The sequence below is a fragment of the Monodelphis domestica genome, chromosome 1, assembly GCF_027887165.1.
Source record: "Monodelphis domestica isolate mMonDom1 chromosome 1, mMonDom1.pri, whole genome shotgun sequence".
Lineage (NCBI taxonomy): Eukaryota > Metazoa > Chordata > Mammalia > Didelphimorphia > Didelphidae > Monodelphis > Monodelphis domestica.
The window spans coordinates 212,588,551-212,615,115 of NC_077227.1; the positions used below are offsets into that span (position 1 = coordinate 212,588,551).

Genomic DNA, 26,565 nt, shown 5'->3' on the forward strand with positions numbered 1-26,565 from the left:
ACTATAATTAGGCACAATCTCAGCTTTTACTAAGAATGACTGTACTGATAAAGATTTTTCATTCCCTAGTTTTTGAAACAGAGCAATAATGCTCTTCTCAGCATCAACATAACACAATGCATATTCTTTTGCACCCTTGGTTTTATATTTATAAAGTTATACATGTAAGAACACACATTCCATAACTATCTGGTCCAAGCAAGGATGAGATGTAGCTACTTTTGACCATCTTGAATGTTCATCTCCCTAGCCCTGAGTAGCTAGCTTCTTGCCAATGGTGAACAAAAAACAACTACTCCTGATTACAACAGTTCAGTCCCATATACTTGAGGTTCTGCTATTGAGAGGTTTCCTTTATTCCTAAGCATCTGTGTTTTGGGGGCTTAGGGAACCACAATTAATGGAGTGAAAATAAAGTTGGCCTGATACAATTCATATCCTTACAGATTATGACAAACAATATTCTCCTAGGATCTGTATCTGCATAGGAACTGTGAGGCCCTTTATATTCACATATAGTCCAATAGTTCAGACTCCTTGTACAGTGAAGCCTTTTACAAAGTTCAAGAATATAAAAAGCAAGCACAAATTTGACAATATAGTATAATTAATAATTATATTAATATTAACTGTTATATAGTTAATCTATTGGGAGAAGGGGCAGCTTCCTATATAGGTATATATTTCTTGTAATTACATCTGACATATCGTCAAAGCTCAGAGCAAGCACTCATTTGAGCTATTTTGCCCAACCAGTTGAGTTGGAATGTAGAGGAGAGAGGATAGAAGCAAGAAATAAATCAGGAAAATCCTAAAGTGTTGAGGACTTCAGTTATGGTGGTAGCTATGGGGGATCAGGGAAGAGTCAAAGATGGTTTCAAGTTAATAAAACTTGGATACTGGGAGAACATAAGTACTCTTGATAGAAAGGAATAAGGGGAAATTCTACATAACATTTTCTGAGAAATTAACTTGGAAACTATAAATCTCTACAGGTTAGATTCAAGGAACTAGCAGAATTTTCAAGGAGAAATGTCCAGAAAGTAATATGTGATAGGGTTCTGGAGTTTAGGAGACTCAGGAGGGTTGGATATGCTTTTGGAGTCATCTACAAAGAAGCAGCACTTGTACTCAAAGAAGTCAAATGTGCACACCAAGGTATTGGGAGGAGGAGATGGGGGAGATTAACCAGAAGACAGATGTTCATTACTCAGTAGAATAATTTACTATACATAATTTACTCCAAGAAAAGGAGATAGAGAAGGAGAAGTAATGAATGGGAGAAATAACAATGGAAAGCAGCATCAGCGTAGGAAAGAGATAAAAAAAAAATACCTGAGAAGGGGGAGAGGTGAACATTATCAAAAGCTTTAGCATTGACAAATAGGATAAGAACAGAGAAAGACAATCAGATGTAGCAATTGAGAAATTATTGATACCTTGGAGAAGTAGTGGATTTTCCAATCCACAAAGGCAGATTTCAAAGGATTTTAGAAGTGAATGAGTGATAATAAAGTAGAGGTAGAAAATTTTTAAGGTGTAAGTATCTATCTGCAAAACAGTTCAGGTTGAGTTTGAAAACTTGGTCATGTAACACATCAATAATAAGGAGCCTTATTTACAACAATAATTATTGATGTTCTGAAAGTTTAGGAAGACCAATTAGCTTGAACTAAAACCCGACGAAAGAGGAGAAAACATACATTGTTCATGCATATCAACAGGCATCAAAGTGTGGTCACAGAACCTTTCAGGGAGGATTCCTGTAACCTTTTCAGGGATCTCATAAGTTCAAAACTACTTTTAGAATAATACTGAGATGTTTTAGTTTCCAAAACAGTAAATATCATTAGATGTAATACACATGAACAAAATCACTTTGGGGAAACTTCAGTAACTTTTAAGAGTAAAGGGGGATCCTGAAACCAAAAAATTTGAGAACTTCTGACTTTTATGATGATATAACTACTAGTACATGCATACTTTAACATTATTACAATACATTCAACAAAAATTAGGTATAAATAATTTCAATGACTCCCAAATGACATTTCTGTAAGTTATACGATCAAGTTGTATAAATCAAGTTATAAAATCTACTGAAGAACTGAATTTATTTATTGTTGTCTTTGAGAGTAATTATCTTTTCTAACCAAACTAAGCAATCATTCTAAATTTAATGTCTAAAAAAATATTAAGATTTTTTTCAACTAAGCCATATGAAAAACATATTAAAGAATTAAGGACCATTTCCCATTTGAGAAATCATAGAGCAACCATTCCCACAATACTTAATTACAAAACTAAACAAATGAAATTTTTAAAAATACAAACCATTGCTGTTCTGACCACTCCTTTAATATAAAAGAGAAGAAATAATATAAGTATAGCAAGGAAGGGGCCAAGTAGATGCTTATTCTTTAGAAAGTCATAGGGTATAAGGCAATGATATTCCCTAGGTTTTGACTGAAGGTGTATGTGGGGTGGGTGTAGTAGTAATGGTTCTAATATCCAGGTGCTTCTCCACATAAAATAGAAAGACTAGGCCAAAAAGTTTCCCTCACTAAAACTTTGTAGCTTATATAATCTTAAAAAACAAACTTTTTGAAACACTTAAAACACCAAAAAAAAAAAGGGGGGGGTCCATATACAAAATAAGAGAAGAGGATCACATGTGAAACTATGATTATCTATCCTTTGAAAACAAACAAAATAAATTCAATATGTTATGAAAATCATCTCTGCTTGTCTTTGTTTCTTCCTGAACTTCTTTAGGTTCTGTAAATTTTTAAAAAAATATTTCAATGACTATCTTTTCTTTCTTTAGCATTACTTCCCATAATTCAGTGCAAAGGACAAAATTAAGAGAGGTGCCGGACTGATTATTGGCATAACTAATTTATTAGAATCAATTTGTTAGAATCAACTAAGTTTAAAATCATTTAAGTTTCAAAATAATTAGTCTAAGACACAAACCCCACCCCCAAAACAAAATAAACACAAAAAAACTAATACTCATAGATGATTATTATTACAAGCTTTAAATACAGCTTTGGGGGGAAAAATCATGGCATTAAGGACAGAGAGCCAGTCTTAAATCACAAAGACTTGATTTCCTCTGGCATATACTAGATGTAACTAATTCACATAGGATTATCTTGGACTGTAAATTGCAAAGTTTGGATCTACATTAGTAGAGGGAATTTCTTAGTGAAAGTTCCCAATACTAATGAAATTACAGCTCCTGAAACCACAATAATAATGCCTTCTCCCTCTACATCAAAATATTAATTATAGAAAAGCACGAGTCAATTAGCAAGATTTTTAAGAGCTTTATATATTTGACTGAAAGTACAACTAAAATTATAGCAATCTGGGACATGTGAACATATAAAATGCTATGAACAGGGTAGGAGCTTACTTCTCTTAAAAAAACAAAAAACTATAAAAAGAAAATGAGTCTAAGGAAAATCTACTTATATGAAGTAAAAGTCATCAGACAGTGACATAAAAATGCATTACTTGCTTCTGTGAACACTTTAACTTTCCATTCAAAAGGCAAAATACCTCTTGATTAAGCAAAAGGCAGCATGATCTTAGACTTTGGAGACTATTTTTAATTCAGCTGTTTGCTACTATGTTACAAATGTAAACCCCCAAACTACAATAATTTGAACACAAAGATCTTTCAAATATCATCTAGAAGTTATTTTAAAAAATGCTTTGGGGATTCGATTCTAATAGTAATATACCCACACATATGGACAACAAAATGTAAGCTGATTATGAAGGCACTCATTTAGTTTTAACCTAGCAAAAAACAGTAGTAAAAAAAAAACAATCATATTATTCTTATAGTGACATTTCTAACCTACCTGTATCTTCAATAAATTCCACACATTTTTCAACGAACAGTGGTATAGGCTTCTCAGGTGAAACCAGATCCTGTAGGGGCATCCCAAAGTAATTACTTTCCCAATTCCTACGGGTTGGTGGATTGAAAGGCTTAGTTTTCTTTTTCTGCTATAATAAAACATATTAAAATTACAATACTATTAACATCAGGCCATTCAAAAATAATGCTGTTAGTATTAAGCAATATTATTTTTGATCAAAAGAAATATAACAGTCTAGTTATATGACTACATAATATCAGTAAATAGAAGTTATTTGTGGATTTCTATGGCACCTTATTTTTGTAAGGTGATTTGAAACTAAGGTTGTTGACTTCATACCCAGAAAGAATGGGAAACATACATTATTATCCCATTTTTATAAGAAAATGGAGGCAAAGTAGTTTAAAATACATTGCAGAGAGGAAATGTAATAATATCAATTGATATCAATTCATGTAAACATCCACAATCATCAAAAAGGAAAACCAACACATTAAGTCAGGTCATCTAAAAGCTAAGCTTTAACATGTGTCTACATCAATACTTAATATACTCATGGGAAGTCACTTCTAGTATTCATTACTGGGACCAAACCCATGTAATATAACTAATGCTTAAAATAAATTATTTTTGAGAAACTGGAGCATTTTTACTAAAATCAACATCTTCTAGTCAAGGTAAAGAGGAACAATCAAACAAATTACTATTCTATTGATAAATATTATATACTTTTTCATATAATAGAGTTCCATGAAAATAGTTTAAATCTTATCATTATTCAAATATTATATAAAGAATTGTGAATAATCAAAATCCAAAACCATTACAAAGGCAGAATTTGCACATGAAGCTCTCCCCTCCCCTGTTCTATCTTCTTTATTTTAAAAATATTTTTCCATGATTACATTTTCTTTTTCATTTGCTTTCCCTCCCCTCTTCCTTCCCCCTTTCCAGAACTATCAAGCAATTCCACTGGGTTGGTTTCTTTCATGTTATTCATATGACAGGGTAAAGGAAGTGAAAGGTCAGACCTCTGAAAACCCTTCCTTACCAATTACAAACTAAATGCTCCTAGGGGACTGATAAATCAAACCTAACAACAAGACAGAGTCAAGGAACCCTCCTGCTGTACTTAGCTTAAAAGGTACACCCCCCAAAAGTTGGAATTTGAGAACACTCAGGTTTAAGGGGAAGGAAGAAGGAAGGTCCCAGGACCCCTACCCCACATAGAGCGCTAAGCTTCCAAAGGCAGCTGGAAACTCCGGGTGGGCAAAGGCACTGGTCTGGAGGGAGTACCTTGTGGGCAAAACTGTGCCAGGCTCAGAACACCGAACACAGGACATGGGGAACCAGTTAGAGACTGAGCACACAGCAGGCAACGTAGTTGGAGCAGCAGAGACCCTCCAAACCCCATTCCAGGAGGTTTTGGCCCCAGAGTACATCCAGCCCAAACTAGCTGGACTTAATCCCATCAAAATCCTCAGAGAGCATAGAAGATCAAACTCCAACACCCCTCCCCCACAGACTGCTGGATTTTAATCCAATCAAAGCCTCCAGAGGGCAGGGAAGCCCAAGCTCCAACAACCCTCCCTCACTGACTGTGCTAAGAGATTTATAACAAAGCTCCAAGAAGACTGAAAGAAAAGCCCAAAACCAAAAAAAAATTTTAAAGTTTAAAAAAGAGAGAGTGTAGCAAGAGAGCAGACAACTGTAGGGAGTAAAAAGGGGGGATAAATATGGGGAAACAACAGAAAAATAAAAAAGAAATTACAATCAACAGCTTCTATACAGGCAATGAACAAAGAGCAAATGGAACAGAGGAGGATCAAAATCAAAATGCTGGGAAATAAACAATGGGTAATCATAACTCTGAATGTGAATGAAATTAACTCACCCATAAAATGCAAGTGAATAACAGAGTGGATTAGAATCCAAAACCCTACCATATGCTCTCTACAAGAAACACACATGAGGAAGGTAAATATGCATAGGGTCAAAGTAGAGGATGGAGCCAAATCTATTGGGCATCAACTGTTAAAAAAATAAAAGAAGGCAAGAGTCGTAATCATGATATCTGACAAAGTCAAAGTAAAAATAACTCTAGTTGAAAGAGATAGGGAAGGTAATTACATCCAGATAAAAGGAAGTATAGACAATGAGGAAATATCTGTACTCAACATGTATGCACCACATGGCATAGCATCCAAATTTCTAAAGGAGAAGCTAGTGGAGCTCAAGGATGAAATAGAAAAACTATACTAGTGGGAGACCTAAACCTTCCTCTATCTGACTTAGACAAATCAAACCAAAAAATAAATAAGAAAGAGACAAGAGAAGTGAATGAAATCTTAGAAAAATTGGAGTTAGTAGATATGTGGAGAAAACTAAATAGGGACAAAATGTAATACATCTTCTTTTCAGCAACACATGGTACATTCACAAAAACTGACCATGTATTAGGGCATAAAAACATTGCAAACAAGTGCAAAAGAACAGAAATAATAAATGTAACCTTCTCAGATCACAATGCAAAAAAAAAATAATAATTAGTAAGGGTACATGGAAAGTTAAATCAAAAATTAATTGGAAATTAGACAATATGATTCTCCAAAACCAGTTAAAGAACAAATTATAGAAACAATTAAAATTTCATTGAAGAAAATGACAATGATGAGACATCCTTTCAAAATCTATGGGATGCAGCCAAAGCAGTACTCAAGGGCAAATTTATATCCTTGAGATCATATATTAACAAACTAGAGAGGGCAGAGGTCAATGAATTGGGCATGCAAATTAAAAAACTAGAAACTGAACAAATTAAAAATCCTCATATGAAGACTAAATTAGAGATCCTAACAATCAAAGGAGAAATTAATAAAATTGAAAGTTGAAGAACTATTGATTTAATAAATAAGACTAGAAGCTGGTACTTTGAAAAAACAAATAAAACAAAGTACTGGTCAATCTAATTAAAAAAAGGAAAGAAGAAAACCAAATTGACAGTATCCAAAATGAAAAGGGAGGCCTCACCTCTAATGAAGAGGAAATTAAGGCAATGATTAAAAACTATTATTCCCAATTATATGGCAACAAATATGGCAATCTAGGTGATATGGATAAATATTTACAAAAATATAAATTGCCTAGATTAACAGAGGAAGAAATATACTACCTAAACAACCCCATATCAGAAAAAAGAAATTGAACAAGCCATCAAAGAACTCCCTAAGAAAAAATCCCCAGATCTAGATGGATTAACAAATAAATTCTATCAAACATTCAAAGAACAACCACTCCCAATATTATATGAACTATTTGACAGAATAAGCAAAGAAGTTCTACCAAATTCCTTTTACAACATAAATATGGTACTGATTCCAAAGCCAGGCAGGTCAAAAACTGAGAAAGAAAACTATAGACCAATCTCATTAATGAATATAGATGCAAAAATCTTAAATAGGATACTAACAAAAAGACTCCGGCAAGTGATCACATGGGTCATTCACTATGACTAGGTAGGATTCATACCAGGAATGCAACGATGGTTCAATATTACGAAAACCGTCCACATGACTGACCATATTAACAAGCAAACCAACAAAAATCATGTGATTATCTCAATAAATGCAGAAAAAGCCTTTGACAAAATACAAAACCCATTCCTACTGAAAACACTAGAAAGCATAGGAATAGAAGGGCCTTTCCTAAAAATAATAAACCATATATATCTAAAACCATCACCACATATCATCTGCAATGGGGATAAACTAGAAGCCTTCCCAATAAGATCAGGAGTGAAACAAGGATGCCCATTATCACCTCTTTATTTAACATTTTACTAGAAACACTAGCTGTAGCAATTAGAGAAGAAAAAGAAATTGAAGGTATTAAAACAGGAAATGAGGAGACCAAGCTATCACTCTTTGCAGATGAAAGAATCCTAGAGAATCAACCAAAAAGCTAGTGGAAATAATCAACAACTTTAGCAAAGTTGCAGAATACAAAATAAACCCACATAAGTCATCAGCATTTCTATATATCTCCAAAACATCTCAACAGCAAGAATTAGGAAGATAAATTCCATTTAAAATCACCCTAGACAATATAAAATACTTAGGAATCTATCTGCTAAGACAAACACAACTACAAAACACTCTCCACACAATTAAAACTAGATCTAAACAACTGGAAAAACATCAACTGTTCATGGGTAGGATGAGCTAACATAATAAAAATGACCATCCTATTCAAACTTATTTACTTATTTAGTGCCATACCCATCGAAATACCAAGAAACTTTTTTTACTGAATTAGAAAAAAACCATAACAAAGTTCATTTGGAAGAACAAAAGATCGAGGATATCCAGGGAAATCATGGGGAAAAAATGCGAAGGAAGGAGGCCTTGCAGTCCCAGATTTCAAACTATACTATAAAGCAATGGTCATCAAAACAATTTGATACAAAAATATTCATAGCTGTGCTCTTTGTGGTGGCAAAAAAATTGGAAAATGAGGGGATGCCCTTCAATTGGGGAATGGCTGAACAAACTGTGGTATATATGTTGGTGATAGAATACTATTGCGCTCAAAGGAATAATAAACTGGAGGAATTCCATGGGAATCGGAACAACCTCCAGGAATTGATACAGAGTGCGAGGAGCAGAACCAGGAAAACATTGTACACAGAGACTGATACACTGTGGTACAATAGAATGTAATGAACTTCTCCATTAGTGGCAATGCAATGATCATGAACAATCTGGAGGGATCTATGAGAAAGAGCACTATCCACATTCAGAGGAAAAACTGTGGGAGTAGAAACACTGAAGAAAAACAACTGCTTTAATACATGGGTTCAAGGCATATGGTGGGGGATGTAGACTCTAAATGAACATCCTAGTGTAAACAACAACATGGAAATAGGTTTTGATCAAGGACACATGTAATACCCAGTGAAATTGTGCGTCAGTTACAGGAAGGGTGGGGGAAGGAAATAATATGATTCTTATAACCAAGGAATAATGTTCTAAATTGACTAAATAAATTAATTTATATTAAAAACAAAATTAAAACCCAGAAATTAGAATGGTCTGAGTACACAGTGCCCAAGAACCAACATCGGAATGATAGTGCCTACCTCCCAGGCTTTGTTGTGAGGATCAGCTGAGATATTTGTAGTGTTTTGTAAACCTTCAAGTGCTATATAAATGTCAGTCATATATTTATATAATTATTATAGAATATAATGTATTAGAATTATGTGAATTATAAAACAAGATATTTTATTATTAAAAAAGTGATTCAGACATAATTGAAACTACTGTACTAAAACACAAAACTGCCTACACAATTTTGTCTAATAATGCCAGCAACTAAGCTTCTAGTAAATTCTTACTGTTTTATGACCCTTATCTTCCACCTTATAATCAATACTATGTACTGGCTCCAAGACAGAACAGTGGTAGGAGCTTGGTAATGGGGGTTAAGGGACTTGTGCAGGATCACACAGCTGGGAAGTGTCTGAGGCCAGATTTGAACATAGGACCTCCTGTCTCTAGCCCTGGTTGTCAATCTACTGAGATATTCACCTGCCCCCAAGTAAATTCTTTTTAAGCACTATAGAAAACCAAATGCTTATGCCAAAATCTTTCCTCAAAAGTAACCATATACCAGAACACCAAAATTTAGTGACTAATCAGTAAGTCTTCACTAACATTTGCATTTAAGGTAATTCTTTAAAATTATCCCAAACACATTAAAAGACATAGAGATAACCAGATACAAGATTTTATATGAAACTGAGTTTTCATTTCACAACACTGCTTCTTTAAAAAAAACAAACTAGAAGACAAAAATTCCACACATTACTTTTGAAATTGTCTTGTTTCCTTCTGAACTACTATTTTCTTCTATGCATTTTAGAAAATGTTTTAATGATTCTCTTTTTAGGGGGGTATCATTACTGTTAACACTCTCTTCTCCTTCTGAATCCTCCTCTTAGGGAAAGGGGAAATTTTTTTTCTTTTAACAAAGAAGTCAAGTAAAATAAATCCAAACAGTAGCCAAGTCCAAAAACATATGACTATATAAGTATGTTTATCATTTCTGTCAAGAGGTGGTTAATATGCTTCATCAACAGTGCAATCAATAGTGTGTATAAAGATTTTGGGCCTCAGACACTTATTAGTTATATGACACTTTGTTTGCCTTGGTTTCCTCATATATAAAATGGGGAGAATCTATATTTCCCAATCAAGTGAGATTTGTAAAAAATACTTCATACAATGCACATATTAGCTGCTTTGTAAATTAATTCTTCACATCTTACAAGATGGCCAAGTATCACCTTTTAGAGGAAGTCTGTTTTTATCACAACAGTGAGTGATATGCTTTTCTAACAATTTAACTGCTTTGTTAATCATTCTGCATATACTTATAGATATGTGCTGTTTAAAAGAATAAAAACTCTAAGCTAGCAGGGTCTATTTAATCTTTGCCTCTGTATTCCCAGCCCAGTATATGACACAGAAGAGGTACTTAACAAATAAAAGTTTGATTGAATATTACTTTTGCTCCACAGTGTCATGAGCCCATTAGTTTCACTGTTTTAATTATTTTTTGCCAATACGGGAAGAAAGGAGAGGTGAGAGTAAAGGCTAAATGGGAAGGGCCCAGGGCAGATCCCATGGGTATACTCATGGGGGTGGGAAATAGATGATCATTCTACAATGGAGATTTTAGAAAGATTGGCTTGATAAGCAAGAAAACCTTGAAAGAATAGCAACATGAAAACCTTGAGAGGTAAACACAGGAAGAGATAGTCAACAGTATCAAGCAATACAAAAGAGTGATCAAAGACAAAAACTCAGGAAAGGTCAAAGGATTTAGGAATAAGAAAGTGGTTTCAGTCAAATGGTAGAAACAGTCAGATTATGAATTGGTTAAGAGTAAATAGTGAAGAGACTATATGGTACAGAAAACCTTTTCTAAAAAGGGAGATACAGAATAGTAGCTTGAAAGTATGGCAGGGTCATGAGGAGGAAAATGAATTAAGAAGGGAAGAACCTGGGCCTGTGTGAAAGCAAAAAGGAAGGAGTTAGGAGGCAAGATGTTTAAAAGTAGGGAGAAGGAATGACAGAAAGGACAATCTTCTAGAAGAATGAGGTATCAAAGGCAAATGTAAGGGTTGAATTGACAAGGGTTATGCTACCTCAAAACTGGACTAAAAGAGGAAAGGATGGAGGATGGTACTGAGATAAAGTGAGAAAAGGGAGCCTTAATATTTTCTTAAAGTATTAGATAAGGTCCTCTGCAGAGAAAATGGGGAAGTGATAGAAAAGAAGATTTGTAATAGCTGCTAGAATAACGATTCTCTAATTTTTTGGACTTAAGACTTCTTTGTTTTGTTGGGTTGTTTTTTTTTTAATCTTTACCTTCTGTCTTAAATTGAAAACTAAGTATCAGTTCCAAGGCAGAAGAATGGTTAACAACTACTGGGATGAAATGACTCGCCAAGAGTCACACTGCTGTGAAGTGTCTGGGGCCATATTTGAACCCAGGACCTCCCATCTCTAAGCCTGGCTCTCGATCCACTGAGCCACCCAACTGCCCCCATATTCCTTTATACTCTTAAAAGTCCTTTGGAATGTCCTAAACAGATCTTATTTATGTGGATTATAGCTATTTATATGAGAAAAATACACGTCAAAATTCGTATGAAACTGAATATTATTGAAACAGTTTGACTTTATACATCCTTAGAGGCCTCAAACCACACTTTAAAAACTACTTTGCAAGAAAACAGATTAGGGAAGGATGTAAGGACCAGAATTCAGCAGTATGGATCCAGCTGAGATTAAACAACACTAATATGATGGTGAGATAGCTAGATGAGATAAAGTTCTTTATGGAACTGAAGTGGAATTTGTCTTATTCATCTTTTATTCAACAGTCTGGGGAACTTTTGCCCCAAGATAAGACCCAAAGCTAGATCTTCTAAGCAAATGACCTAAATTTGAATTCCCATTTTACTGTTCCCTCTCCCCAACTCTAATCTTTCCATCCTTATTTCCTGTCCTCCCTCATCTGAATGAAAAGAAAAAGACAAAAACATTTTTCCTTTGTCAGAAAATATTTTTCCTTTATATGCATGTAGCATTCAGCTAGGGGAAAGTCTCCTATTCTACTGGTAAGAAAAAAGGACTGAGGAAAAATGACTTATTTCAAAGAGATGTTTTAGAAAAAACATGGTTCTTTCCAAAATGGAGAAAATGGAAGAGCACAATCAAATGAGGAGGGTCTGATATTAAACAGGTATACCTCAAAGAACAACATTGCCCCAAGTGTTTTAATAATATCATTTTGAAATGGTAACCAAACTTCATCATAATGTACAGCTGGGTGTTGACAAATATTTAATAACCAATTCAATGGGGTGAAAAATATACACAAAACACTTTCTTAGGTCTAGATAATCATGAAAATAAATCAAAAACTTATTTGTAGCAGATTTTCTAGGTGGCAACAATTGTACACCCTGAAAATTCAACAACTGAGCTGTGTAGGTCTCAGCATCTCTCAAATTAATGTCTTTAATGAAGCTATTTAAGCCAAGGTTTCCTTTATTTATGGTAGGCTGGAAATATAAACAGTACTCAACTTATGAACAGAATATGATCCAACAGTTGGTTGGTTGACATCGAGTCCGTTTCTTCTTAGAAATATAGTTTTGAGGATTTCAAGGGTAACATACATGACACCTACTAGCTCATAATGAAGCTAAAACACTACACACGAAATTTATAAAACATTAACAAATCATGATACATCCAGTGTTTAGCATATAAAACACCTTTAATAAAAGCTAGCTGACAATAATTTCTGCAACATTTACAGGTATTAAATGGATGTGAAAAGAATAAATTTAAATTCCAAAATATGTTGAAAATTTTCATCTTGAATGCTGATGCTAAAGGGTTTAATTAAGAGTAGAATGATAATTTCTTTGGAAATTCTAGACTTCAGAACAAAAGTTATACTATATGACTTTTACATTTATTTAAATGCTTCTGTGTGGAATGGAGATAACTGATGGAGGACTTTCAAAACGTAATATCAGTAATGATAAGATGTCTCAAGTCCTCCTCCAAGCTAAACAGGCTTTTTAAGTCCTGGTCCAGTAGTAGACCATATATCCACCATCCAAAAACTAGTCAAATTAATTTGTGAAAGATCATCATTATTTGATCATAGGGTGATAGTCTGTTCCTAAATATGAATATTAAACACAGAGATAGAAATTCTAAGTTTGTTAAATGCAAAAATTCAGAATCAAATAAATTATATAGGGCTTCTAAAAAAGAAGTTATCAAACTTCTAGTTCTCCTAAAATGAAAATCTATATAAACTCACAAACTTGAACACTTTAAATTCTGGGCAGAATATGGAATATAACATCTTGAAAACCATACCACAGTACTGTTCCTTCTATGTTAAAATCAAGGCAAAATAAATCACAGAAATTACTTCAGTTCAAAGAATTATTCTTTACATAGTACTAGTTACAGAATTAAAAAAAAAAAAAGCCTTAACTTCCATCTTAAAACTAATACTAGGCATTGTCTGGAAGGCAGAATAGCAATAAGGGCTAAACAATAGGGGTTAAGTGGCTTGCCTAGGATCACACAGTTGGTATCTGAGGAAACAGTTAAACCCAGGACCTCCTGTCTCTAGACCTGGCTCTCAATTCACTGAGCCACCTAGCTGCCTCCTTAATCATACAATTTTAACTAAATTCTAATCAGTTTTCCTAATTTCACTATTTTAAACAGGAACATAAAACCTTACACCAGTCTTTATGCAAACAGCAGACCTAGCATAATTGCCGAGTAAATCATTCTTAAATAAATCCAAAACCTTTTCAAATAACTTAGGGGGGGGGGGGGAAATTAAGTAGCAAAATTGGCAATGCCTTGCCAAATCAGCCAGGTAAGATACAATCTTTGTTTTGATTGGAAAGTTATATCCTACAAAATGAATGTGCTTACAATAAACATACTTAAATCTCAGCCTCTCAAAATATCATATAAGGTACTCTTACTCCCAGAAAAGATGGGAGGAATGAATGAAATGGGTCCATATAATTCTTTTAAACATACAGCTTATTTTCAAAGTTTAGTTGCCTTTTTTTACCAAAACTTTAAGGATTCACAGTAAGTATTTCTTCAACTACTCTAAAACAGAGGAATGATTGATCCCCATAACAATTTTGAGATGCTTTATTATTATTATCAATTTTAAGGAAAAAGAGTGACTTGCTTAAGGTCACATAGCTAGTAAGTGTTGTCTTAGGCAGTATTGAACTCAGAACTTCCTGGCTCCAGATCTTAAACATTCTTAAACACAGTAGACAAATCACTGAGTTTTACTGTGCCTTGCACAACCTCTCTCTCCTTCTCCCAACCCTCATTTCTCTCCTGTACTCTAGTATCCCACCAACATTCTACTAGATTTATCCATCAAGATATCCCCACTTCAAACATGTTCAAAATATAATTTATTTTTTCTCTGTCAAACCTATACCACTTTTCTCAATTCTCTAATTTTGCTGAAGACATTCACTATCTTTTCAAGCCATTCAGATTCAAAAGAATCATTGTAAATGCTTACCTCTTTCTTACCAAGCTCATAACTATCAGCTACCAATTTTAGTCAATTCCAACTTCACAACTTTTCTCACACCCATAGGCAAGGGCTCAAGTTCTAGCTTTTATCACTTCTTGCCTGGACTACATCGCAATAGTCCAATACCTCTCTGATTCCAGGTCTTCCTCTCCAACCTATGCCTCCAATATTGCCAAAATTATATTGCTTAAGCAAAGATCTGGTAATGTCACTTTTCTTTTCATAAAGTGCTTTTAGTAGCTCTCTATTGTCTCTTGTATAACATTTAAATTTCTCTGTTTGGCATTTAAAACTCTTCACAATATAGCTCTAACCTGTCTTTCCAAATGGCAACCCTCACCTTCTACATTCTATGTTCTAGTCAAATTGACCTTTTCTTTCCTTTTTGTTTTAATACTTACTTTCTGTCTTAGAATCAAAATGAAGTATGGGTTCCAAAGCAGAAGAGCCATTAGGGCCAGGCAACTAGGGTTAAGCAACTTGCAGGGTCTCACATCTGCGTGCCAGATATGAAGTGTCTGAGACCAAATTTGAACCTAGGATCTCCCATCTTCAGGCCTGGCCCTTTACCCATTGAGCCACCTAACCCACTTATGGCATCAGTGCCAAAGATGGCACACAGCACTCTTGTGTACTTGGTCACCCTCCCTCCTCCTCCTTCAGAGTTCATTACTAGAAAGGCAGAAGGACTTGGGCAAAGCTGCTCCCCTCCCCCTCTCTCCACTGTGCCCGAATGACCTTTTTTCACATCAGCTGCCCCTCTGTCCAGCAGCCCAATCGGAGTGCAAGGGGGTAAGGTCAATGGCTCACAGGTGGCATAGCTAGAGGGGAGCAAAACACTCAGGCCACACCCCTACTCCTCTCTATACTCATTGAGGACAATCTTCACTTCATCTGCCCCTCCACCCAGCAGTCCAAATGGGAGCATTTTCTCCTTCCCCTGAATGGGGTGGGGGTAGGGGGACACTCCCAGCATGTGGTAGGGGGGAGGGGCACAGCACTTGGTCTGGGGTGTGGGAGCCCAATCCGGTCCTCCATCTCTAAAATGTTTGCTATCACTAATATAGGGAATTCAAGCTCTCTTCTCCATACTTTGCACAGGCAGTCTGTGACCCCTTCCCCATGGGCTTCAATGGAGGCTCAGCTCAAGTGACACTGAATAGAAAGGGCTTTTCTTGATCATCCCAATAAACATGCACTCCCTATCCTTAATTCCCAATTATTTCTCCCCAGTAGAATGTTGTTTCTTATGGGAAAGAACTTGAAAATTCCTATGTTCTTAGCACAACATCTGGCACATAGAAGGCACTTAAGAAACATTACCCGAACTGAAAAAGTTAATCAATTGGTCATCAATCCTTTAAGTTGTTTTCAGGGTGTGTTTTTCCCCTACTATAAATCACATTACAATAAATATCTTTGAACAAAGTGCTCCTTTTTTATAAACCCTTACCTTCCATCTTGGAATCAATACTGTGTATTGATTGGGAAGTGTCTGAGGCCACATTTGAACCTAGGACCTCCCATCTCTAGGCCTGGCTCTCAATCCACTGAGCTACCCAGCTGCCCCCAAATTATTCCTTAAAAAAAAAAAATCCTAGGATTAAGGCCAAATACTGATGTTTTAAGGAAAACATCTGTGCCTATACTCAACTCTTAATACACATTCTATTACTTATAACATTCAAATATTCAATAAAACCAAAGGATTTGATTTGAGTCATATAACTAAGATGAAGGATATTTTCTCTAATCTTCAAACATCTTCAAAACAAAAACTATGCACAACAAAGATGTTGCTTGTATCCATTGTCTAGAATGCATTTTGAACCCAAAATAAGCTTTAAAAGGTGGGGGACTTGTAGCACACCTCCTCCACTGTCTACCTTATTGACAGCAAGGTAGCATTTGACAATCCAAGGACTTGCAACAAACAGCAATTCCTCTTTACAATGCCATAGAGATCAGTGCTCAAGTCTGTGGAAGTTTATGGCCTTATTGGAAAGCATCATGGCAGCTTTCTGTTATACCTTCTTGATTGCAAGATGGGTGCTTTATTAATTTTGCAGACTACAGATGAATATCAACTGCCTAACTACAGTCTTTAAGACCTTTTTTGCACAAGTTCCTCTGTATCAATCACTCAAAAAGCACTTATTAAACATTTATGGTTCAAACACAAGATGAAATAAAACAGGTTATCATGAGAACTTGTAAGAAATTAAAAAACTAGGTATATATAAGCTATGCACAGAATAGGTAGGAAGTAATCTCAGAGGGGAAAACACTGGGAACTGCAGGACTGAAAAAGGCCTCCTGCAGGTTTAATTTTAGTTGAAACCCAAAGTAAGCTCGAAAACTTAAGTCAAGGAGGGAGGAAGGAAGAGCCCTGTGGATTTGGAGGGGAGTGGAAGGCAGCCTATGCAAAGTCATGGAGTTGAGAAATGGAGTATTGAATGTTGGGAATAGAATGAAGGGTAATGTATCTGCACCTTAGATTATATGGAGGAGAATAAAGACTTAAGAAGACTGAAAGATAGAAAAATGGCTAAGTAATGAAGAGCTTAAAATGCCAATTAAAGGTCTTCATATTTTATTCTGGAGAGAATAGAGAGGCACTGAAAATTTTCAAGTAGAGGATAGTGACAAAGTCAGACCTATATTTTAAGAAATTTGCTTTGGCAAAAGAGTGGAGATTTTGTTGGAGTAGGCAGACTTGAGGCGAGGAAATTTATTAGATCATTGCAGTATTCTAGGAGAGTAGTGTGTGGTGGCAATTTGAGTAGAGAGAAAATACATATGAGAGATAGGGAGGTAGACAGATTTAGCAACTGTTTGGATATATGGAGTGAGTATAAATGAGTAGAATAGCATAAACAAATTGAATTCTATAAATTTTCATTAGTTTTCTTAAGGTCTTCAGTAATTTCTGTCTTTATTCCCTTATTCTCCCCCTTTGTTCACCTTTTGATTCCCTCCCCCTGATGGTGGTTTCCATGGAATCCCAAAATATCTTAGGATTTCTCCATCCTGGTCATTTTGTAGTTTACTGGTTTGTTAGCTTTGTCCCACATGACTTTTGGGGGAACTGAACTGGCATCAGATGGATGCTGGGCTCTTAACTCAAAATTAGTGGGTTGCTACCAGCCTTCCCATACATGGTAACCTGTCCTATTCTCTTTATTCCTTAGTTCTCTAGCCTAGAAGTTCAGAGTTCTGCCATTGCAGCTGAAGATGATTTCTGTTGTTTAGAATTTGTATCTCCAAGAGTCTGGGAAAAATAGAACTCTCCTCTATTATCCCTTAATAAGGCATCTGAGTAGAACTCCAAGATAAGAAAACAGACACTTGGGTCAAAAAGATGTTAGTTACTAAATATTATTATTAACAGCAGCTAAAATTTATATAGCACCTACATGCCAGGCATTACTGCTAAACAGTTTATAAGTATTTTCTCATTTGATTTTCCTAACATTTCTAGGAAAAAGGTACTACTATTCTCATTTTACAGAAGAGGAACCTAAGGTAAACTAAAAGAGGTGAAGTAACTTGTCAGTGGTAACAATAACACAAATATGAAGGTATACTTGAACTCAGTTCTTCCTGAACACAGGCCTGGACCATTATGCACTTTTTTACCTAGGTGATATATTTTAAAACTACTTTGGTGGCTAGGAAAGAAATAAGAATGAAGCAAGAGACATACTTCTTTATACAGGGGTCTTCTCACAAAATCAAGCTTCCCTTGGTTCTTATTAATAGTTCTTTCTGAGCTCATAGATATCTTCAAATCCCACATAAGAAGAATTCTAGAATTATCACAACGGTGATAATTTTCCACAAAATCATGAAATCTGAAAGGTCACATTAGTCCAACATGTGCTAAAGAGAATAAGTATTCCCTCTATAATAAACCCAAGAACTGATTGGTTAACCCAGGCTCTAGGAACTTTGATGATAGTGATTTACTACCTGAGGCAGTCTAAAATGCTAATATATTTAACTTCTACAAACTTTCTTTTGTAACTTCTATCCACTGTTTCAAATCCTGCCTTCTGAGGGCCAAAGTAAAACAAGTCTAATCTTTGTACATGACAGCCTTTCAATATTTGAAGAAAGCTATCATGTCTACCTCTCTCTGAATAGCCCCAAAATATCTTCTAAAGGACAAACAGTCCCACGGTCCTATAATAATCCTTATTATAGAAAGCAAGGCATAAAAGTCCACCTACCAACCTGAATGACTTCTAGGATTTTTTAAGTCTTTTTTGACGCTTTTGCCAAGATGTGGTACAAAAAACACCAAAGATATGCTCTTGACCAAGACAGAGTTCACATGAACTAGTATTATCCATATTTTATATCATCATCATTTTCCAAAATATTTTCTCCACAATGCCCTCCCCAACTCAGAAAACCATTTGTTAAAAGAACAGCAACACTTCAGCAAAATCTAATACAATCAAGTAAGAGAATATATAAGTTGTTCCATATCTAAAAAGTATCCTTTCTCTGCAAAGAAGGGGAGTTAGGTGCATTCCCTTCTTTGGGGTCAATCGTGGTCATTATGTTGAAGAAAAATATCAATACTAATACTATATTTTAACAATTTTTATTGAATTAACATTATTCAATATCCAAGTCTGAGAGATTCTGTCCAAACTAACAGTTTCCCAGCCTCATCCAATCCGCCAAAACTATCATCCAATTTTTTCCCACTCATTTAAATTCTATTCAGCTTTTAAGGATCACTTTGATTCCTATCTTCTCCATGAAGCCTTCTGGACTAACTCAGCTCTCATTTATCCCTTCAGAACTACTAGAACAGATATAGCTATAGCATAAAATTTTAAAAAATTATATTAGTATCTTGTTTTTATCTCACCTTTATTCCCAAATACGAGATTCTCTAGTTCCCTACCCAGTAAGTAAATCCTTTTAACAAGACTTTCTCAAGGAAAAAAAAAAGCAGTTTAGCAAAACATCTACTTAGTCCATATAATAATTTTCTATACTATTAGATTTAAATTATCACTAGGCTTGTTCTATGGTCTCAGATAGCTTTGCCTTTGGTGGAGCACAGTGAGCCACATGAATGGAATAAGCATAAGTGGATTTCAATATGTATTACATCATTATCTTTGTCCCCAAGTTTTCCAAACTGCCTTTTTCCTATAGAAGGTATCACCATTCTTCCACTTCAAAGTTATCTTCAATATCACTCACTTCCACAGGGCATTATAATGAATAGACAATCAGATGCTAAATGTTGTCATTCTACCTCTATTACATGTTTTATTTGTCTCCTCTGATTTCACAATATTGCAATTGCAAACCTGACTGACAAAGCTTATTTTCTTAAAAGTGCAGTTATTGTCACTCTTCTACTCATACTCCAGTGCCTTTCTATTTTTTCTGTTATCAATAATAAAATCTACTTGGCATTTGAAGCCCTTCTCCAACCTGGTCCCACCATAAGCACTTCTAGATTTATACATACACTTCTTCCTACATTTTATGCTTTTTGATTATTGAAGGAACTTCTACCATAACAAAAGAGATTAAGATGCCTCATTTCAACATCTGTAAACTCAAATGAATTATTGGAAGATTAAGATGTATATTTGAAAAAATATTTAAGATATGAAATATGGTAGAATAACATTTATAGAATTCTAGATTCAAGTTCTAGAAAACTTTATTTTACAAATTCCACAAAAACCAAAACCATACAAGACATAAACTCAAAAAGGTTACATATGTCAACATTTTCTCCACTCAAGGATTTGGTCAATGTCTTTTGGTAAAGTCACTGAACTTAAGGTGATCATGCATTTTTCTTTTACAAAAAGTGCATATCCCATGTTTGCTGACCTTTCTATCATGACAAAAAGTATATCAGCAGTATTCTATATAGAACTTTTCCAAAATAAATACATTTGAAGATACTTTTTAAAGATATCTTATATTTTAATATCTTGACTTTATAACATATGCACCTTATTCTAGATACTATTTTTTCATCAATATAATGTAATATTGCATTATTTTTTTGGATACAATACCACACTGGGGATTCACAACAAACTTGTAATCCACTAATAACCCCTAGTCTTTCTTCAAGAAATTGTTTTCTAACAATATATTCACCTATATAAGTGCTTTTTTTTTTTTTGAACGACATATTAGAGCATTCTCTCTTACTTTATCCTCTTAGCTTAAGCTCACTCTTCTGGTCTAGTGAAATCTTTAACACTGTCTCAATTCTCTAACTATAAATAAAGCTATGCTTCCAAGATTTGATTTGCAAATCTGATAATCATGTATTTTTGGTTCTCTTCAAGTCCCTTATAAAATTAACAAAATAATAATGATAGATGTTATACATATACCATTTAATTTTTCAAAGCAGTTTATATACATTATATCATTTGATCCTCACAACCAATTAACAATGCTATTAATGGCTGAAGCTCAGATTAAGGTGTCCCCAGTGGTGGATGTCTACAGCAGGTTTCAAATGCAGTTTTTTCTATATTAAAGTCTGACATTCTTTCCATCATTCCATAAAACAGAAACAATATACCTTGGAACACTCCATTACTGAATGTCCTCAGCATAGATATCAATCAATAAGCCCTTATTTACTAAGTAACAAGCACTGGGTAAGGTTCTAAGGATGCAAACAAAAAAGTCCAACAGTCCTTTTTCGCAAGGAGTTTACATTCTAATGGGAAAGAAAACTTGCACCTCAGACAGGCAAATGCAAAACACATGCAAAATATGGAAGAAGACCCTAGCAGCTGATAGGCCCAAAAAGCAATTCAATGCAAAAGAGAACTCCTGAGGAAACTAGGGAGTCTAAGAAGTAAAAGTAGGAAGAGTATACATTCTAGGCATAGAAGACAACTAGTGTAAAAGGTATAGAAACAGGAGATGAAATGTCATGTATGAGGAACAAAAATATTAGTAAAGCTGGACCAAAGAGTACAACTAGGCTAGAAAGATAGGTTACAACCAAGTTGTGAAGGACTTTAATTGCCAAAAGGTGGCATGACTAGACTTGCGTTTTTGGAAAATCATTTGAGATCCTACATGAAAAATAGATTAGAGTAGGAAGAAACTTGAGCCAGGGAAACCAATTAAAAGCCTATTGTAATAGTCTAGATGAGAGGTGATAACAGCCTACATATTAGGATAGTGACTATGAGAGTATAGAGAAGGGGAAAGAGAGGAAGAAAATAAGCATTTATAGAGTACTACTATTTGCTAGGCAATGTGCTAAGAGCTTTCTAAAAATATCTTTTTATCTTCACAACAACCCTATAAAGTGAGTGCTATTATTACCTCCATTTTACATTTAAGGAAACTGGCAAACAAGTGAAGTTATTTGCCCAAGATCACACAGCTAGTCAGTGTCCTAAGGCTGTATTTTAACTCAGGCTTTCCAGTTCCTAGGACCAATACTCCATTCACTGTCACCTCATCCCCCCAACTCCTTAGCAGCTGCCATTAGGGAACTGATGCTGGGTGTTAAGAAAGTAAAACAGATGAGATTTGGCAACTGACTGAATATGTGGATTAGTGAGAGTAAATAGTTGAGGATGACATCAAGGATTCACACCAGAATGATTGAAAGGATGGTGAAAAACTTAAAGAGAAATAAAAAAATTTGGAAGAAAGGCAGCAGACTTGCTTGGGAAGGAAGATAATGAGTTCTGATCTGATGGGTAATTGGTGATAACAAACTGGAGCTCAAGAGAGATTCTGACAATTCACAGATTTGGGAATCATAGAGAGCAATGATAATTAAACCAATGGGACCTGATAAGTTCACCAAGTCAAGAATATAAAGAGAAAAGGAAGAATGGGTCAGAAGCCTTGGGGTATACTCACAATTGGGGATAGATATGACAAAGATGATAATAAAGCAAAGTAGAATGAGGAGTAATCAGACTTGTAGGGAAAAAGAGAACAGTATCACAAAAGCCTGGGGGCTAAAAGTACTTAGAAGATGGTGACCAACAGTAACAACAATGATAAAGATTAGTCAAGAAGAAGGATTAGAGAAAAACGATTTTGCTTGCTTTTATCTTTATTAATTTGTCCTAGTAGAGTTCATGGCACAAAGTGAACCATTAATTTTCAAAAGTTCAACGAGTCAATTAATGGTGACAGGCAACACAAAAGAATGCACTAAGAGAGTAACATTATCCAGGTCTGAAAAAAAAGTGACAATCCTACTGTATTTGGAGACAAGTAGGTAGAATCATTGAAGATGGAGCACTAGACATGAGAATCCAGAAGATCTTAATTCAAATCCAACTTGGGCACTCACAAGCTAGGAAGACTCTAAGCAAGTCATTTTAGTTTTCTACTCTTATTTTTTGCACCTATAAAAGGGAAACAACAATTGTATCTACCTCAAGAGTTATTGTAAGAATCAAGTAAGATAAGAGTGGTTGCAAATATTTAATTACTAAATAAGTGCTTTAAGAATGACTCCTTTTCCTCCTCCTCCTCCTCTTCTTCTAGACAAGTATTATCTAGAGCATTGATAGCAAACTTTTAGAAACTGAATGCCATGACCCAGCCCAGAGACTGAGTGCCCCACCCCCTCACAGCAGATAGGCCAGGGGGAAAATGCTCCCATTCGACTACTGGGCAGAGGAGCAAGTGAAGAGAGACATGTCCTCAGTGGTGTTGCGTGGGGTGGTGGAGAGGGGGAAGGGATCAGCTCCACCAGAGGTTCTTTGCCTTTCTAGTAACTAACTCTGGTGTGTAAAGACAGGGGAGCCCACAGAGAGGGCACAGAATGCCCTCCTTGGTACACGTGCCATAGGTTCACCAACATGGATCTAGAGTATTACAATAGCTCTGTATTTTGGGAAAGATATTGAAAAGCTATGAAAGGAAGGCCACCAGGAGACAACTATACTGAAGTGCCTTGAGATAATGTGATATAATAATTAAACAAACTAGGGGGAATTTGCTTGGTGTTGAAATTTAAGAGAATGGCAAAAGACACCAAGTGTTCCACAAGTTGTTCTATATAAGTGGAATGAAATATGTCCTATTAGAGTTCAGAAGAAGAAAGCAGGGATAAGTGGAAGCATCAAGAAGGCAAATGTAGTTTTAATTAGATACTTCCAACTCTGGTTACCTTTCTCATTTGTGAAGATTGCTCAACTAACAATGATTCAGTAAGCATATAACTTATTCAATATCCCGTTTGAGCCAGAAAATAAGTTCATTCAAATTATCTTCAATAATTAAAAATATATTTTCCACACTACTCTTTTTACGTAAACTAGTCATTTTCCTAAGCAGTTTGGAAGGTCATTGAGGACAAAGACAATGTGCTATATATTCTAAAAGTCATTCAAATACTTGAGCTTTGTGTATCTTTAATGAAATAGTAATAACATAAAGAAGTGGAATGGCTAAATGGTGAGGAGTGGCAGTAATATGAATATGGGCAGAAAATATTTATACTGGCTCTTCTTTTGGTGGCAAAAAACTGGAAACTGAAGGGGTACCCACCAACTGGGGAATGACTGAACAAGTTGTGATTATATATGATTGTAATAGAATAATATCTTGCCTTAAGGAATTATTGGGAGAAAAAGACACAAAAAATCTGAAAGGATTTATATGAATTAATGCAAACTGAAGTGAGCAGAACCTAGAGAAAATGTTATATACCATAATAGCAATAAAGTACTGTGAAAAGTTAATATTAATCTGTACCTCTTTTTGGCACCCAAAAACAACTTTTTTTTTTTTAATTTGGTCAATTCCAAACATTATTCCTTGGTTACAAAAATCATATTCTATTCCTCCCTCCCCTCCCCCTGCCCTTCCCATTGCCGACATGCAATTCCACTGGGTATTACATGTGTCCTTGATCAGAACCTATTTCCATGCTGTTGATGTTTTTGCACTAGGATGTTCCTTTAGGGTCTATATTCCCAATCATATGCCCTTTGGCCCATGTAATCAAGCAGTTGTTTTTCTTTGGTATTTTTACTCCCACAGTTTTTCCTCTGAATGTGGATAGTGTTCTTAGTCATAGATCCCTCCGGGTTGTTCAGGATCACTGCATTGCCACTAATGGAGAAGACCATTACATTCGATTGTACCACAGGGTATCCGTCTCTGTGTACAATGTTCTCTGGGTTCTGCTCCTTTCACTCTGCATCAATTCCTGGAGGTCATTCCAGTTCCCATGGAATTCCTCCAGTTTATTATTCCTTTGAGCATAATAATATTCCATCACCAACATATACCACAATTAGTTCAGCCATTCCCCAATTGAAGGGCATCCCCTCGTTTTCCATTTTTTTTGCCACCACAAAGAGCACTGCTATGAAGATTCTTGTACATGTCTCCAAAAACAACTTTTTGACAAACATTAAAGTTTAATCTTAAGACTGAAGCTTCAAATTTGCTTCTCCTAGCTTTTCTGAAGCTGAGTGAAAACAAGTTCTCTGCTTATCTATAAAAAAGCCTCTTGGACTTCCGGGTAATCATGGCTGCAATCTAGACGCGGCACGTTTCCTCTCCCCAGCACCGAACGAAATAGACTACATCAAAGGAGCATAAAATCACCTTTGGAGGAACAGAAGGACTCCCCAGTACCCCACAGAGGCAAAGGTACGTGGGGCTTGAACATTTCCACACTAAAATAAGAAGGAAAAGCTTGCACAGAAAAGTGAACTGAGCCGCCCTTCCCCCACCCCACCTCCCCCACTAAACCAGAGTGAGCTACCTGAGCGCTCACCGGGACAGCGAGTGAGTGGGGAGCGTCTCTGTCTGGGGGGGCACTCCAGGGTCCTTGGGATCTGGGGACTGCCAGGAAAAAACGTCTCAGGGCGCTTTCACTGGAGAATCCAGCGGACCTGGACTTGGGGCAGGCTGCGCTGAACAAGGCGCACGGATTATCTGGGCGGAGCTGAATACCTGGGCTCGGAGGCTGGGAAGAACTAGTCTGAAGCAACCTAAATTCACAGAAAAACCACTCTTATAACCCAGACCCCAGACCAAAAAGGAAAGGGAAATAAAACCACCAAAGGGATGGCTCACATGGCCCAAAATCAAGCCTCCAGGAAGAAAGGGAAAAAAGTGACTATTGAAAACTTTTATGGTGGAAGTACCCAAGGGAAAGAGGAGAATGAAGAGGAAATCCAAAAAAATTCAGAACACGCCTCCCAAAATGGAAACTATCAACAAGCTCTGGAAGGTCTCAAACTGGAACTTATCCAAAAGATGGAAACCTTATGGAAAGAAAAATGGGAGAAAGAGATCAGCTGTCTGACAGATAAGACTGCTCAATTGGAAAAAGAACTCGAAGCAGCCAATACAAGGGCAGACAAGGCTGAAAAGCAAATCCAGTCCCTAATGACCAGAATTAAGGACCTCGAAGAAAGTGAGATGATAAAACAGCAAGAATCAATAAAGCAAACCCAAACAATTAATGAATTGGAAGAAAACAGAAAATATCTCACTGAGAAGGTCACGGACCTGGAGAACAGAGGAAGACGAGAAAATCTCCGTATCATCGGTCTCCCAGAAAAACCAGAGGTAAACAACAAATTGGATTTTATTCTAGAGGAGATTATAAAAGAAAATTGCCCCCACGTTCTGGAGCAAGGGGGCAAAATAGAAATAGAAAGGATTCATAGAACACCTTCTATACTAAATCCCCAAAAGACAACGCCTAGGAATGTAATTGCCAAATTCAAGAGTTTCCAAGTAAAGGAGAAAATCCTACAAGAAGCCAAGAAGAAGAGCTTCAGATATAAGGGGGCTCCCATAAGGATCACACATGACTTAGCGGCTAACACACTAAGAGACCGCAAAGCATGGAACACGATATTTAGAAAGGCAAGAGAGCTGGGTCTCCAACCAAGAATCAACTACCCAGCAAAACTGACTATATACTTCCAGGGGAAAGTATGGGCATTCAACAAAATAGAAGATTTCC

At 35.8% G+C, this 26,565-nt stretch overlaps 1 protein-coding gene across 4 annotated transcripts in view; it reads right to left on the reverse strand.

Annotated features, from left to right (window-relative positions):
• The window catches only part of ARHGAP5 (Rho GTPase activating protein 5), a 102,918-nt gene that overhangs the window by 31,888 nt on the left and 44,465 nt on the right, over positions 1–26,565 (reverse strand). For 2 of the 4 annotated variants that reach the window (XM_056810401.1, XM_007472516.3), the window contains exon 3: positions 3,876–4,023. The exons of 1 other annotated variant lie outside the window; for it this stretch is intronic. In XM_056810401.1, the coding sequence (XP_056666379.1) occupies positions 3,876–4,023 (148 nt within the window). The remainder of the gene's footprint in view (positions 1–3,875; positions 4,024–26,565) is intronic. One more of the 4 variants, XM_056810402.1, reaches the window with a different exon arrangement.